This window comes from Elgaria multicarinata, chromosome 15, assembly GCF_023053635.1.
Source record: "Elgaria multicarinata webbii isolate HBS135686 ecotype San Diego chromosome 15, rElgMul1.1.pri, whole genome shotgun sequence".
Taxonomy (NCBI): domain Eukaryota; kingdom Metazoa; phylum Chordata; class Lepidosauria; order Squamata; family Anguidae; genus Elgaria; species Elgaria multicarinata.
This window is the reverse complement of record NC_086185.1, coordinates 17416138-17431077: the sequence shown is the minus strand read 5'-3', so window position 1 is coordinate 17431077 and position 14940 is coordinate 17416138. Positions and strand designations below refer to the sequence as shown.

At 39.8% G+C, this 14940-nt stretch overlaps 1 protein-coding gene across 1 annotated transcript in view; it reads left to right on the top strand.

Annotated features, from left to right (window-relative positions):
• Positions 1 to 14940, top strand: part of DIAPH2 (diaphanous related formin 2) — a 327319-nt gene that overhangs the window by 217970 nt on the left and 94409 nt on the right. Inside the window, exon 25 of the mRNA XM_063141950.1 lies at positions 6836 to 6971. Coding sequence (XP_062998020.1) covers positions 6836 to 6971 — 136 coding nt within the window. The remainder of the gene's footprint in view (positions 1 to 6835; positions 6972 to 14940) is intronic.

Here is a 14940-nt window from a genome sequence, read left to right as displayed (position 1 = left end):
CCAGTGTATTTTTAAGCTTCCCAAATCCCTTGTTAGTGAGGCTTGTCTAAGTTGTCAAAGTTAATGTTACAAATCCTCCAGTGACAGTTTTCAAAAGAAGCTTCAGGAAAAAAAAGGCAAGCATCTCTTAAAACAAATGTAGATAAAATCTGAGGGATGGGTGGGGCTAGCACACAGTATGAGCTTTCTATTAGCAAAGTGAGGTGTGTATTTTTTTCTTACAGCAATGAAAATCTTACTTGCATATCATCTCTAATCACAGCAGTGGAATTTGGCAGTGGCGATATCCCCCAGGGCTTTAAAGGTTACTGCCTGAAGGTGGAGACCCAGAGACCTGTGGTTTGCAGTTGTGGCTTTGTGTGAAGGGAGTCCATTAAACACATTATGAAAATAAGGATTCCTATCATCACGAAAAGCTAAAGTTGGCCACGAAGAAACAGATAAAAGCAGTATAATTTTGCAAACACACCAAAACTAAATGGAGAGTACTTGAAAGGGACTAAACTAGGATGTTTTGGATTCATTCTTTCAAAAATAGATAATCACATAAGCATTATATGTGTTGCAAACATTTCTTATGAATAGAATAGGTACTTTGGTTAGTCACTGATACTTAACGTCTGTTAATGAATCTGTTGCATTAGCAATTCCCTTTCTCTTCTGTTTTCTCTCAGATCTCCTTAGCTTTCACTACAGTGAGGTAACTTTTTGATAAGAGTATTACTTGACTTTGTCACTTTCTTTCCTCAATAGTTCCAAGTTGTATGGTAGATATAATTTTTTAAATAATTCCATCAGCAACTAACAGGGGTTTTAGGGACAAGTACACGACACTGGAGAATTTTTCCATGTGTTCCTTGAAAACTGTTTGAAGTCGGAGGTCCTTCTAGAATCTAGATAAGGCACAAGTAACTATCTTTGAAGAATCTTCAATGAAGCCACTTGAAGGATGGAGGGGATGGTAGCCATCACTTTTGATCATTACTGTCTTTGGGCTAGATTTTAAAAGTAAACCTAAAAATATGGAATCCTAATTAATCTTCCAACTTGTTGACCTGGCATGATTCCAGCATCTGTGCTCTTTAGGAAAGAGTCCCCCCCCCCCCCGGCTTTTCTTTTAAATAAATAAAACTAAATAACAACAACCTAAAATACTTCTAAGTTGCAATTTCTTCAAAATCTTTAAACAGCTTAAATGTTAACATAGGTTGTCTCCCCTCTTCAAATGTTGTCTCTAATGGAAAGTGAAAGCTATTATTTTTTAAGTACTCAGGTGCTCATTCTAATTTGCCACTCTTACCACTTATGGGCTGATTACATATGTTTAATGAATGGTATTGTTTTGTGTTGAAATAATGTTGATAGCATTTAAGGATAGTCCGCTTCCATATTCTGTTTGTGTGCCTTTCATTTAATGATCTGAGTGGTTGTTTGTTCTAATGAATTTCAGAAACAACCATGCAAAGACCAAACATGCTTGGTGTAAGTAAGTGTGTGTGTGTGTGTGTGTGTTTAAAGTCCATATTTAGCTCATTACAGTTTGACAACCTCTGCTTTATTGCTTTGCCATATTGCTGCTGCATTAACAGTTATCTGCCAGTTAGTGAAGCTCATTTCCCTACTGAATTTATCACAATAGCTTGGCTTGCCAGGAATCATAATCCTTTATGACATCTTTCAGAAGTTCCATGTCAAACTTGATGCTTCTGCATAAGTCACAAGGCTCAGTGTAAACAGGATTTGTCTCTTTTTTTCACACCCACCTACTGGGAAGCACATAGCTTGCCTGCTGCTTTGGATACCACTTTGTGTGGGGTTTTTTTGTTCATTTGTTCATTTGTTTTGCTTGTCATTGAAAAAAGAAGTTATTTGAATATGTAATTCAGTCCAAGGATGTAAAAGACATAACGGGATAACATAGGTGAAGAACTGGTTAGGAATTGGTAACTCTGGCCCTTAATATGTTGTACATTAACTCCTTGCCCATTCAGAACTAGCATCTCAGAACAAACCTAAATTAAAACCTCTTCCATGAGGAATTCTGATGAGTATCTGATTTTGAAGCTTCCATATTAGCAGTATTTCCCAAAGATACTAGAAGAATGTTATCTAATTTATGAGGGGGTTTTTTCTGCTGGAAAATGATTAGGAGTTGAATGTATTCATTAAAGATTTAACTTCAGTCAGTAGAAAATATAACCCTATTTTGAAGAAAACACTTAAGTATCATCAAGTTACATTATATTAAAGAATAAATATTCATATTAACCAAAACATTCATCTTCATTGCCTCTTGCCCTTAGAGAAAAAAGAATAATTTGAATGAAATAGGCAGATAAATAGGTAATCTGGATATTTTTTTTAAAGGAAAACCTTAGCATTTTTATTGGTTTTATATGCACATTCTGAATCCTGATACTAGTCTTCAACCCCCTGTAAATTTGTTCTCATAGCTATTTTATAAGGTAAATTCAAACCCATTTCATCAAGGAAGATTCAATTCATATGCCATCAAAATTAATGGGAGTCCTTGACTTTCAGGTACTTTACCAAGTACTCAAAGACATTGTAACATTTATATTTACTGTTGTTCACGGTCTAGCTCCTTCCTATCTCTCCTCTCTCATCTCACACTATTGCCCCACTCGTGCTCTTCGCTCCTCTGACGCCATGTTTCTCGCCTGCCCAAGGGTCTCTACTTCCCTTGCTCGGCTTCGTCCATTTTCTTCTGCTGCCCCTTACGCCTGGAACACTCTTCCAGAACATCTGAGATCCACAAGTTCAATCGCAGCTTTTAAAGCTCAGCTAAAAACTTTTCTTTTTCCTAAAGCTTTTAAAACTTGATGCTGTTTGGACTTTATACTGTTAGTTTTACCCTACCCTGTGCCTGTTTACCCTACCCAGTGCCTGTTTGCATTCTCTTCCCCTCCTTATTTCTTTACTATGATTTTAATAGAATGTAAGCCTATGCGGCAGGGTCTTGCTATTTACTGTTTTACTCTGTACAGCACCATGTACATAGATGGTGCTATATAAATAAATAAATAAATAATAATAATATGAAAAATTGTTTTAATATGTATATTGTCTTTATATGTTGTCTATTTTTATTCTTCTATGGTTTTAAATTTTGTATATGGATTTTTAATGTTAAATGTTTTAATCTTTGTAAACTGCCCAGACAGCTTCAGCTATGGGGCAGTATAGAAACAACAACAACAACCACAATAATAGGCATGCATAGGGGCAATTGATCTAAATTATTTGACATGTGTTTGCTAGACTTCGTTTCATCTGCTTTATTTTGTTTAATTGGCTTATTTTATAGTTGGCACCATGTTGTGTTCTGGAGTGTGTGTTTTTCCTAGAAAAGCCTTACTTTTTCTATAGTGTGTCAGGCTGAGAATAGATAAATCAGCCACAGCAGGAGCAGCAGCAAAGACTGTAAGTCTTTCTGAGTTGTGCTGGACAAGACAACCAAAAACCCCTTTGACAAATGAGCAGACATGGCCAGCTTGTCTTGCAACATTTTTTAAACAGTGTTTTGCTTCAGAGTGAGCCTTCCTACATAACAGAAGCCTACAGAAGTTTTGGGAGATAGAATTTGCAAAGGCATGAAGCAGTTATGAAAAGCGAGGGAAGATTGTAAAGAAAGAAAGAAAAACTCCAGTGCAACGACAAAGTTGTTGAAGTGGGTTGGTTGCCAGGTGCCACACACAAAAAGTTCTTTACCAATGAATCTTGAGATCAGTTCACTGGACACGATATAAGAGCAACCTGAATTATTAAAATTGCAACCAACTGCTATTTGGAAGAGCTCAGAAATTTAATTGTGTCCAACCCTCCCTGTGTGCTTGACTGCACTAATAGAATTCCTGTAGAAGTAGAATTTTCAATTCATTAAAGTGGGAAGGAAGCTCTCTGAATAGTTACCCTTGAAAATGTGTGCTTGTAACTGCGTGGTAACTGGAGATCAATGCAAGAGTTTCTGATTTTTTTTATAAATTTTAAGTATGAATAGTGTCAGGATCAGGCCCGGTCTCCTTGGTGTGGATGCCGAATCGGACTTAGAGGCTGAAGAAGAATGCCAGCCAAGACAGGAAGTGTTGGAGGAAATCCTCCAAGACTCTCCAGGAGTCAAGGAGGAATCTTCCCAGGAGCTTATCAAACAGGATTCCCAGGCTTAGAGATCATCTTCCCCTCCCCCCCATCCCTGGGAACTCCGTCTCAGTTGGAGAGGGAAGGAGCATCAGAATTGACAGATCCTAGAGTCCGCCACAGGGTCAAGCAGGCAGAGTTGAGAGGAGGTGGAAGAGAGACTTAATTACTAGCAAGCAAGGCTAAAAGGAATGCAAACATTTGAATACACAGTGAATCTTCATCCACTCTTTTTCTGTTGTGCCAGTCTGCTTTAGATTCCCTGCTTCACAAACTTTGTGAGTCCTTGTAGGTTTGCTTTTTTTTTTTTAATGTATATCATGGTCTCTGGAAATTTTAGTTATGAAAATAACATGATGAGAAGGTACTTTGGCCTATGAAAGCATGTGTCCCAAGATATGGTACTACATGAAAGCGCCCCACTCAGACGCCAAAGAAATTGTTAGCTTTTACTGGTGTTCATATTTCATGACTAGCGTTCTTTTGATCTAGTTTCCAAAGGTGCACCGTGTGTATAACTACTGAGTGATAGCAGTGGTAAAGATAGTGTTCTACAATCCTGTGAAAAATATATGTTGTTGTGCCACATAATAAGGCACCACATAGTTTTAATTTTAGTGTAAGGTAATGGAGCTGTTTTTTATACCCTCTTTTAAAGCCACCAAGACATCAGCAACCTGCCTACAATTATCTCTCCCTTCAAATAAATTAAATAAAGTTACTTCTCCCCTGCCCATTGTGGTCAGGAACTTTGCTTTGTTTGTTTATAATCTTGTATACAGTATGTATCAATTACTTGTTAGAACCCTGCTGCGTTACCATGGGTTACCTATGTCAACACTGTTCTATCAAAGTTATCTGCCACATTATTTACTATCTTCAGTGTACATTTTTAGCTAAATTATTGACACTGACGTATGTGCGTTAACTGTGGAGACAAAAGTTAGGTAGATCCAATTTTTCCTGTTCGTTATATTAGGGTTATTAATGGTGATCCCAATCAGGATAAAATTATGATGCATGATTACCCATTTAAAAGCACGTTATTAAACTATGAAAGACTCACAAGTTTTATGGGGGGGTTGGGCTTGTATCCAGTTGTTTCTTTTCTGCACAGGACGAAAACCACTGGATGCAACAAGCCTTTGTTTTCAGGTTTTGTGGGGGGAAGGGGGAAAACATTTCATTTGTTTGTTTTTGTGGTTTAATAGCTTTGATTGGTTGTTAGCTGACACAAAAGCCTTTGATGATTGCTGGATTAAAAAGCATTAAAATGAATTAGATAATGTTGTGACTGCAGGCTAGCTGCTATGTTCAGAATTTGCTCAACTTTCTAACAGTCATCAAGGGAGCCGCACATACAGCAATCACAGTGTTGAGGTTACAAAGGCACGAACGACAGGAGCCACTCTGTTTAGGAAAGAGGATGTTGCAGTAGTCTCCAGTGCTGGAATGAAGAATAGTGTTTCATGCCCAAAGTGTAAATGGAAAATCCAAGTTCAGGAAAAGCATCATATGGCCCCAGAGTTTGGTGACCAGAGAAGCTGGTGCTTATAGATGTCCTTATAGTTTGGATTTCTTCACAGTAGTGCGCAATAGACATTACAAGGGTTATTACTTGTCTTCTGATTTCTAATTACTATTTATGTTGTAAGACAGGGAGGGAACCTGTGACCCCTAGACAGTGTCTGAGGGGGCGATAGGATATTTGGATTTCCCAGATCCAAGGTTGGAGACAGTGCTCCCTGCCCCCTTCTTTGGAGAGAACTGCACAGCTGCCTCTCCGAGGTCACAACAGTGACTTTGGAGACAGGGTAAAGGGACGTCACTGTGGGCAAGGTAAGGAGGGGTGTGTTGTATCCCCAGGCCTCTCTGGCCTCCTTCCTTCCCCCTCCAGAGTGCCTGAGCTAGATGAGCTAGCAAAAATGCAATGGCAGAGGAGTGGCAGAGACACAAATTGTGTCCATTATTGTTCCTGCTGTGCCCTGGATCCTTGTAAGTCTCCAAGTTTGGAGGCTTATGAGCATCAGGTGTGGATGTCATAGAACTCTGCCTTTAATTACATTCTGGAGGTAAACTGACTGATGTCAATAGGATCTCCTATGAAAAGACACCAAACATTTCTGTCGGCTTAACATTTTATCAAATGTAAGAGCTTTTTGAAGAAAGGTGTTTGTGTTGTAAAGATCTTTCGAAGTCTCTACATTAAAAGCAGTTGAGATTCAGAGGATGAACTTATTCTAAGGTTTGTATGTCATTTTGTTTCCATTAGAGACCTGCCAAAGTAGATTAATATCCAAGTTTCTGCTAGTTAATTGGGCACAGTGTAATTCAGAACTTAATGCTTAAGTTTATCCGAACTTGAAAGGGGGCTTCTTCACTTGCTTGGGAAGTCATTCTTTAATAATTTTATAACATAGATATTTATTTAATTTCCAGCTATCTGGAGTTGCTGGCCTAGCCTAGTTCGTATGTCAAAATGTATCAAGCTGAAAGATGCAGGATTTATTTTATTTTATTTTTAAGAAAGTGGTTATTCACCCAGTTCTTTCAGAGGTGACATGAATTTTTCTCCAGGCAACTAAAAATACAAGTCAAGCCTGTACACAAACAAGGTTCCTTCAATTTGTTGTGCATAAGTAATGGAGGATTCCTGTGTTTCACATTCGTAATGCAGGAGGCACTGAAGGAAAACAACAAGCGAAAAGAGATGGAGGAGAAGATTAAGAGAGCCAAGCTTGCAAAAGAGAAAGCAGAACGTGAAAAACTAGAACGGCAGCAGAAGAAGAAACAACTGATTGACATGAATAAAGGTAAGGCAGCATTGGCAGTGGTGGTATGGATAGAGACAAGTTCTGAACAAGTCAGGGCCACTTTCAGTAGTAAAAATATGTATTTGCTTTATGGAAAGTGGAGAAACAGACCACATTTCCAGACTCTTCATCATGTCTGGTTATATTCCTTCTGCGTGCTGTCTTTTTTTAAGGCAGTTATTGACTTGATTTTGAAATGGATTTACTTTTTGAAAATACGCCTTTACTGTTGTTGTTGTGATGATGATGATGATGATGATGATGCAAATAGAGAGTGTGGGGCGGTTAATGTTTTTCTTCTTCAGCTCGGAGGCTCCCCACTCTAGATGGATGCTCTCTCAACAGTACATTTTTTATGAGCTGCAAAACTGGTTCAGCTGTGACCCATGTTACAGATCAATGATTGGATATGATAAAGAAAGCCATATGTTGAGCTTGCTGGTTAGCTGAAATGATACTATATTGTGTGTGAGGGCATTAAATGAGAGAGGGTACCAGAAGGAAAGGAGGGGAAGAATCAATAGGCCCTTAATATCTGTGCTTTGCACAGCTCCAGTAGGCTGTTGAAATGCATGCTTTATTTTCCAACCCTTTGGATTCCCGGAGCAGAAAAGGAAGATGGCACAAATATGAATTAGATTGAATGAGAGATTACTTTACCCTGCAGTTTGCTTTCTCCCTTCTGTGATCATTTCAGTTTGGTTGCGAGGCCGAGTTTAATCCACCCCCATCATAAAACACATAAAAATGCTCAGTGTGTGCCTGTGGCTTGACTTTTCTGCCCAGTGAGCAAATCTGACACGATTCAGTCCTGGCAAAGATAACAGTATTTCTCTCTTGACAAATATTATGTAATATGCCAAAAGTATGTTAGTTGCATACAAGAATAGTGGTAGCAGGACTGGAACCAATTAGTTGTGCCTTAAATAAAAGCACTGCATGTTGAAGTGACCTTTTAAAAATTATTTTAGAAGGAGGCAATATCTTGGATGCTTAATCTAATATTGAACAAAGCCGTTTTTGGTGTGTTGTTTGAGTCAAGGCTTCAGTTTAACTTCTTAAACAGTGAGTGCATGCACATGCATCCACACTATGCCTGGTGCCATAGCTTTTGTTCCTTTAATGCCTTCAGCAAAGCATGGCCTTTTGCTTGTTTCTTTTTCTTGGCTTTGAGGACATTTTGACATATCATCCTTTGGGGCACTTTGATATGTTGCTGTGTATTCAAACTTTTTATCCCACTGCTAGATACCATTTTAAGACTCAGCCTCCTAATAGATTCAAGGTCTGACCAGTCTGCTGGTGTCAATTCACTTTATGAAAGTGGCAATTGCAATATAAACCTTGGTCACATCTTTGTACATTGCCATAGTTAAAATTTCAACATGCTTCTGGCAGAGACGGAATAGTCATTTTAGATTTTGATTATCATCTTTTGAAACACTTTGGACATTCTGTTTCCTTTGTTAACTGTGATTAGTTTATTTTTTTCTCCCTAATGAGTTATTTTTCTCCCTTGATTATAATTGTGTATTGTACCAGTACTTTAAGCACACTAATATAAATTCCTGTGCTTTAGTTATCTTCCAGCGTATGATTTATTCACTTAGCTCATCCTGTATTTTTTTATTATTTTTTCTTTAGACTTCTTCAGGGCCCAATCCTATGCAGGTTTAGGCAGAAAAGGGCCTTCAGCTCTCAGCATTGCCCAACAAGCATAGAATTGCACCCTTAAAAAACGAAGTCTTCATGGGTACAATCCTATGATAAGTGAGCCTGATGCTTGTAAGCCTTCAAACTTGGAGGCTTTTGAGCATCCAGTGCAGAGTGGGAAGAGTGGTGGAGGTGATCACTGTGACGGTCCCCTTTGGCCCTAGGACTCTTCTTAATCCACCTGCTGCCACGGGAGAGATGTCCACTCTCCACTGGGTATCCTCCTGGATCGCTTCGCTCCTTTTGCGACTCTAAAGGACCCAGCTCAGGTGCGCAAGTTAGGGCTATAGATGCCAAGTCTGTCTCTGTGGCGTGCCTGCTTCAGCTTAGCCCCCGCAGCAGCCCAGAACAACACTTTTACCCAAACCTTCTCCCTTCCGCTGCCACCATAGATTTCACCCGTACCCTTTCCCAGGTACTTCACTGTCCACACCAGGATTAATTAAATGATATTTATTTAACAAGAAGTTTGTTCAGGTTCAAAGCGTATTGGTCTCCTTCAGTTACAAGCGTCTGGTGACAAGCACAGGACGTAATAGTTTCTTTGGTTCATTCACTTAAACGTTTCACAATATAACTTCCAGTAGTCCTCTTGCCTACTCTGCCCACTCTAACTACACTATCCTCTTCCTACATACTGATCTCCTAAAACAACAAAATATGCAGACCCTTCTTAAAGCTCCCTCTCTCCACCTTTTACTTCAGAAGCAGTTCTCTTTTATTCAGTTCAGTCTTCCGACTCCTCCCCCTCTCACACACAGCCAATCCAGGCACTCCCCACCAACATCCAATCAGCACTCACCTTCATCCAGCACACATTAACCCTTGCATGACTCATACTTACCAATCAGCAACACACACACGGTGAGTACTACCTTTTAAACTCTACAATTCTTAATACTTTATACTTTACAACTTAACTCTAAACAGTAAAACATCACAATCACCGCCTCTACCTATCCTCCTGCTCTGCATTTTAGCTGGACAGTTTGATTTGCCCGTCTATCTGGGGCATATCAGAACGGGAGGGAAGGCAGCTGGGGAGGACTTAGGATATTTATTTATTTATTTATTTTATTATTATTTATTTATATAGCACCATCGATGTACATGGTGCTGTACAGATAACACAGTAAATAGCAAGACCCTGCCGCATAGGCTTACAATCTAATAAAGTTGTAGTAAACAATAAGGAGGGAAAGAGAATGCAAACAGGCACAGGGAAGTGTAAACAGGCACCGGGAAGGGTGAAGCTAACAGTATAGAGTCAGAACAAGCTCAAAGTTTAAAAGCTATAGGGAAAAGAAAAGTTTTTAGCTGTGTTTTGAAAGCTGTGATTGAGTTGGTAGTTCTCAGGTGTTCTGGAAGAGCATTCCAGGCATGAGGGGCAGCAGAGGAAAATGGACGAAGCCGAGCAAGGGAAGTAGAGACCCTTGGGCAGGCAAGAAGCCTCCCCACCCACCAGAACACCCCATCTTCAAGGTCACTTTTGCGACTTCGGAGAGGTGGCCAATGGTCTTCTCTGTGCACCATCTGTGATGGAGGGGAGGGGAGCACAGTTTTCTGAATCTGAGTTAGCTCTGTCTCCTACCACAGATTCCAGAATCTGAAGTATCCTATGCCCCCACCCTCCGGACACTGTCTAAGGGCCATAGGATTGCTCCCTAGGTTTACTTTGCTAATGTGCTAAATTTCCTTGCACTTAAACTTGTAGATGGATATTTTATCCTGCTGGTATGTAATTGGGCAAAACTTTTCATGAGGGAAGGGGGCAATCTTATTACTGCTGGGAGAGAATGCATATTTGGACCATTTACAAGTTATAGATTTCTTTTCTTTTTTTTTAATGCACATAGTTTGAGTTATGGCAACACTTTTGGGAACATACAAAACTATTAACATGCCCTCCCACCCCCTTTAATGCAAATGTACATTCTGTCTGATTTTATTTATTTATTTATGTATTTACAACATTTATATACCACTCAATTATCTAACACAGATTCCAGAGCGGTGAACATAGATATAAACAGTAAAAGAAGGAAGATTAAAAAAGCAATTTAAAATTATTTTAAAAAATTAAAAAGAACCCACAAAAACGGTGGCTAATCAGTTGGGGAAGGCTTCTCGAAATAGAGATGTTTTCAGGAGGCGCCAGAAGCAGCCAAGTGTTAGCGCCTGCCTGACCTCCAAAGGCAGAGAGATCCACAAAGAAGGGGCCACCACACTAAAGGCTCTTCTCCTGGTGGATTCCAATCGGGCCACAGGTCCACGTGGAACCACCAGGAGCATGCCTTCTGATAACCTCAATAATTGGGTCGGTTGATAAGGGAGAAGGTGCTCTCTTAGATAATCTGGTCCCAAGTTGTTTATGGCTTTGTACACTAGTACCAAAACCGTAAACCTGGCCCAGTAGCCAGTGCAATTCCCTCAGCAAAGGAATTATATGCTGAAAAGAGGCAGCTCCTGACAACAGCTGGGCTGCTGCATTCTGCACTAGCTCCAGCTTCTGGAGCAGTCTTAAGGGCAGCCCCACACAGAGTGCATTGCAGTAATCCAGTCTTGAGGTTACTAATAGCCATACCACTGTGGCCAAGCTATCCCTGTCCAGAAGAAGCCAAAGCTGGTAAAAGGCACTCGGAACCACCGCAGCAGCCACTTGGGTCTCCAGTAATAATGATGAACCTAGGAGTAACCCCGAACTATGGCCCTTTCTATCGCATGTGGGTATAGAGGGAGGGAGTGGGCGATCCCAGACTTACCTTCTTCCAGGATTGTCCCATGTGTCCAAATGGAAGTGCGACATCTGGGATGGGAGGAGGGATGTTGCGCGAGTCGAGGCCACCATTTTTTCTTTAAAGGGACAGTAGCCAGAGCACATTTGTGCTCTCGCTCAAGGTAAGTTGGGGGGGGGGAAGCCCCAACCCTACTCCCTCCCACCCCCGATTCCTTCCGGTCCATCTCCTTCCCTCTACTGATCCCTGCTACTCACAGGGAGTAGGGAAGAAGCCAGGATGGGCGCCCACACATCCTGTGGTCTCAGGACGATCCCGAGACTGCGGGAAGAATGGGGTTTTCCAAGGGATTATTTATCCCTGGGAAATCCCGTGCTCGTCCTCCCTTGCCCCTGGGAGTCCCTGTGCGTCATTTGGCCATGAGCAGCACAGACGTTCGGGCTGGTGTAGAAATGGACTATGAACCTAATCTTTCAGAGGGAGATTATATGCCAATAGTGACATTTGTGGCTGGGTAACTCAACATTCATAATAATACATTTATGAAATTTCTTATACTGTACGATTGTACTCTGAGTGTGAGAAAAGCACTAAAGACAAAGAACCTTTTAAGAACAGCAAATTCTACAGCAGCAATTTTGATGCAAATGTTATTTAATCAGAAACGGTTTTGGTCTTCATTATATCTGATTGCCATGGCAATTAAAATCACCTGTTAACTAGCGGTACAATAATAAAGGGAAGAATGAGCTGCCTCAGTCACAATTAGTATTGAATTAATTGTTTTGAAAGGTATATTAACATTCCCTTAACGCAGATGAAAATAATAGAGTGGAGTTTATTACTGAGGGGTTGACGGCTATCTCAGATGTCAAGGTATTTCGCTTCTGAAAACACATTAGTATCCCAGTAGCTGAATCATAAGTCACTTAATAAGCTCATATCTATTAATATTCAAAATTATATTATTGTAATAGCTCCATTGTACTTCACACAATAACTATAATACTCTCATGAATGTTTAACAGTCTGGTGCAAAGAGACTCCAATTGCTGCTAAATTTGTAAGTCAGTGTACTTTCCGTTTACAGATGTCTATAACTGATTTGCAACTGATTCAGAATTGTGTTGGGTCACAAACATGTGCTATATCAGTAGTGAAACAGTCATGTAAATAGGTGCTCCTAAGCTGTCTGATTTATCAGAGTTACATGCATGGACAACACTTGATTTCTCTGCACTCAGTTACTGTACACCCATTGACTGGTAGCTGGCTCAATGGTGAAAAAAAATGTGCTGGGTCATCTCAGATCATTATTTGATGTTGTCAAGTGATAAGTATGCACGTGCAAGCCATCCCAAATCTATTTCTCAATTTGGTTTTCTAGTTGTATGGTGAGCTGTCATCTGGATGCTTGATGCAGCAATTTAACGCCTTTACTGCAGCGTCAGCATGGTGCTACACCAACAGGTTAATTGGTCCATAGCATGTGCCTTTCAAGATGGTGCACTGTATAGTATACTTATACATACACTATACAAAACATTGCTTTGTTTACTAAGCCTTTCATTCCATTAATTAATTGCTCAGTAGATACTCCATACCTGCTTTCTCCTTGTGGCACATTGCAGTCTGGATTGTGTAGTGGGTTTTGTTTCGGGGTGGGTGGGTGGGATCTGCTGATCCTGCCTCTGAGTACAGAACTGGATTTAAATTGGTTCTCGGTTTCTTGCAATTTTTTATTCTGTCCAAGGCAAAATTATGAAACCTTGACTCTGTATGCCATAGCAGTGGTTAGACATGTGATTCCTTATCCCAAAATAAATGAATATTTTTACAAAAAAAAGTAGGTTTATGAAGCTCCTAGAATATAATCACGGTTAGGAGTAAGTTGTACTTGTGACGAGAAAGTAAAAGAACAGTAGATTGTGTCGTTATTGAACCATAAAAGGTGTTAGTTACACACATTTTCTAGTGCGGAGCCTCCACTGAAAGCTATGTTGCTTTCTTCGTTTCTGTCTGTGTGACATTTAGTTATAGCCCTTCTAAGAAGAGTCCTCACCAATTCCTGAAGGAGTCCTGACACACCTGTTTCATGTTCTTCCTTTCTTCTCATGCAAGTTGACAGTAAAGTGCTACATACTCTGTGAGGGAAAACTTTCAAATGTCCACAAAATTCCTTCACTTTTTAACAGTATTTTTCTTCACGTTTGAAAACGTTTTAGATGAATTCAGCAATACTTGCACATTTTAGCATAAGCTTTCTTGGCACCTCTTTCTGCAGGCAAAACTGTAAACCGGCACTTTCATTGAGGCCCTGAAAAACCTTCTGTTTTTGCTCATTGTTTGAAAGTGTAAAAATACGGGCTGGGGGGTGGGGGGCTGGCAGTCCACAAAACCTGTCTTCATGGAGCAAGGTTACATTTAGGTGGCACCATAACCTAAACAATAATGGACAGAAAGAGATGGTCACTGGAGATATAAAATTCAGAGCTGTGCTTCAATTCAAAAATAACATTACATCTAGGTCAGTGAAAAGTAATTCTTCCATCTATTGCCTACCATTGTGACATTTTCCTAATAAAACACTGAGAACTTTGAGCAATTTTAGAAGGAAACAGACACTTTGCAGCTGTACAAGTTTCTTCTAATTAAAGATAGACTCTAAAGCTTTGACTCAATTTTATATTGAAGAATTCATTTTGATAGTATACCATCTTCTGCAGAATAGGAATTATTTATATTTCTTAATAGTTCTTGTAATCCTTTTTGTTCAAGCAGAGATTTCTTAATTACTGAGTGACATACTATAAGAACCTAAGATCAGTTACATTTACACCAAGTGAAGTTAAATACTGAGCAGGTTTATCCATATATGGAGCATTTCTATATTCTAACTCACTCCTTTTATCATTTACTTGTTTTGATTAATATCTTGTATAAGAATACAGTAGTATAAGGCTTAGTATTCAAGATCTACCACACTGATTTTGCTCATTTTTGTTTTAAACAGAAGCTTGAGCAGTATAAACATGCAGAAAATTTTGAAAGTTTTAAAAAATTTAAACCTCAAGCTTTAATAGCAATTAAAGCCCTGCTCAGCCAAACAGTGTAGTGTGAAGGCGGGCCTCAGGCACAGCTACCCAGTTAGACTGCTGCCGCCAGTGGGGAGGGGTTAGGGGATGTAGGCAGCCAATCAGGGTGAGGGAGAAAGGGGGCTGGGCTGTGCCACATGCAAATTTTGGAGCTGGAATTCACTATGCATGAGCCACATTTGCATAATTCATGAGCCCCTCTGTGGTGAAGGGACTGAGAGGCAAAAAACTGGGCAGCAAGCAGGACTACTAGCCCCCATGGCAACATGGGCTTTAAACTACTAAAACTAGAATGGTGTACTCTAACAATTTATAGAAGTAGTACGCTGAGTTTTTTGTCTCACATTACTTTAAAAGGTATGGGTCCATTCTAAAAATCTACAACTACGATCTTTAGATGCGTTCAAATGGTTGCTTATGCCAAAT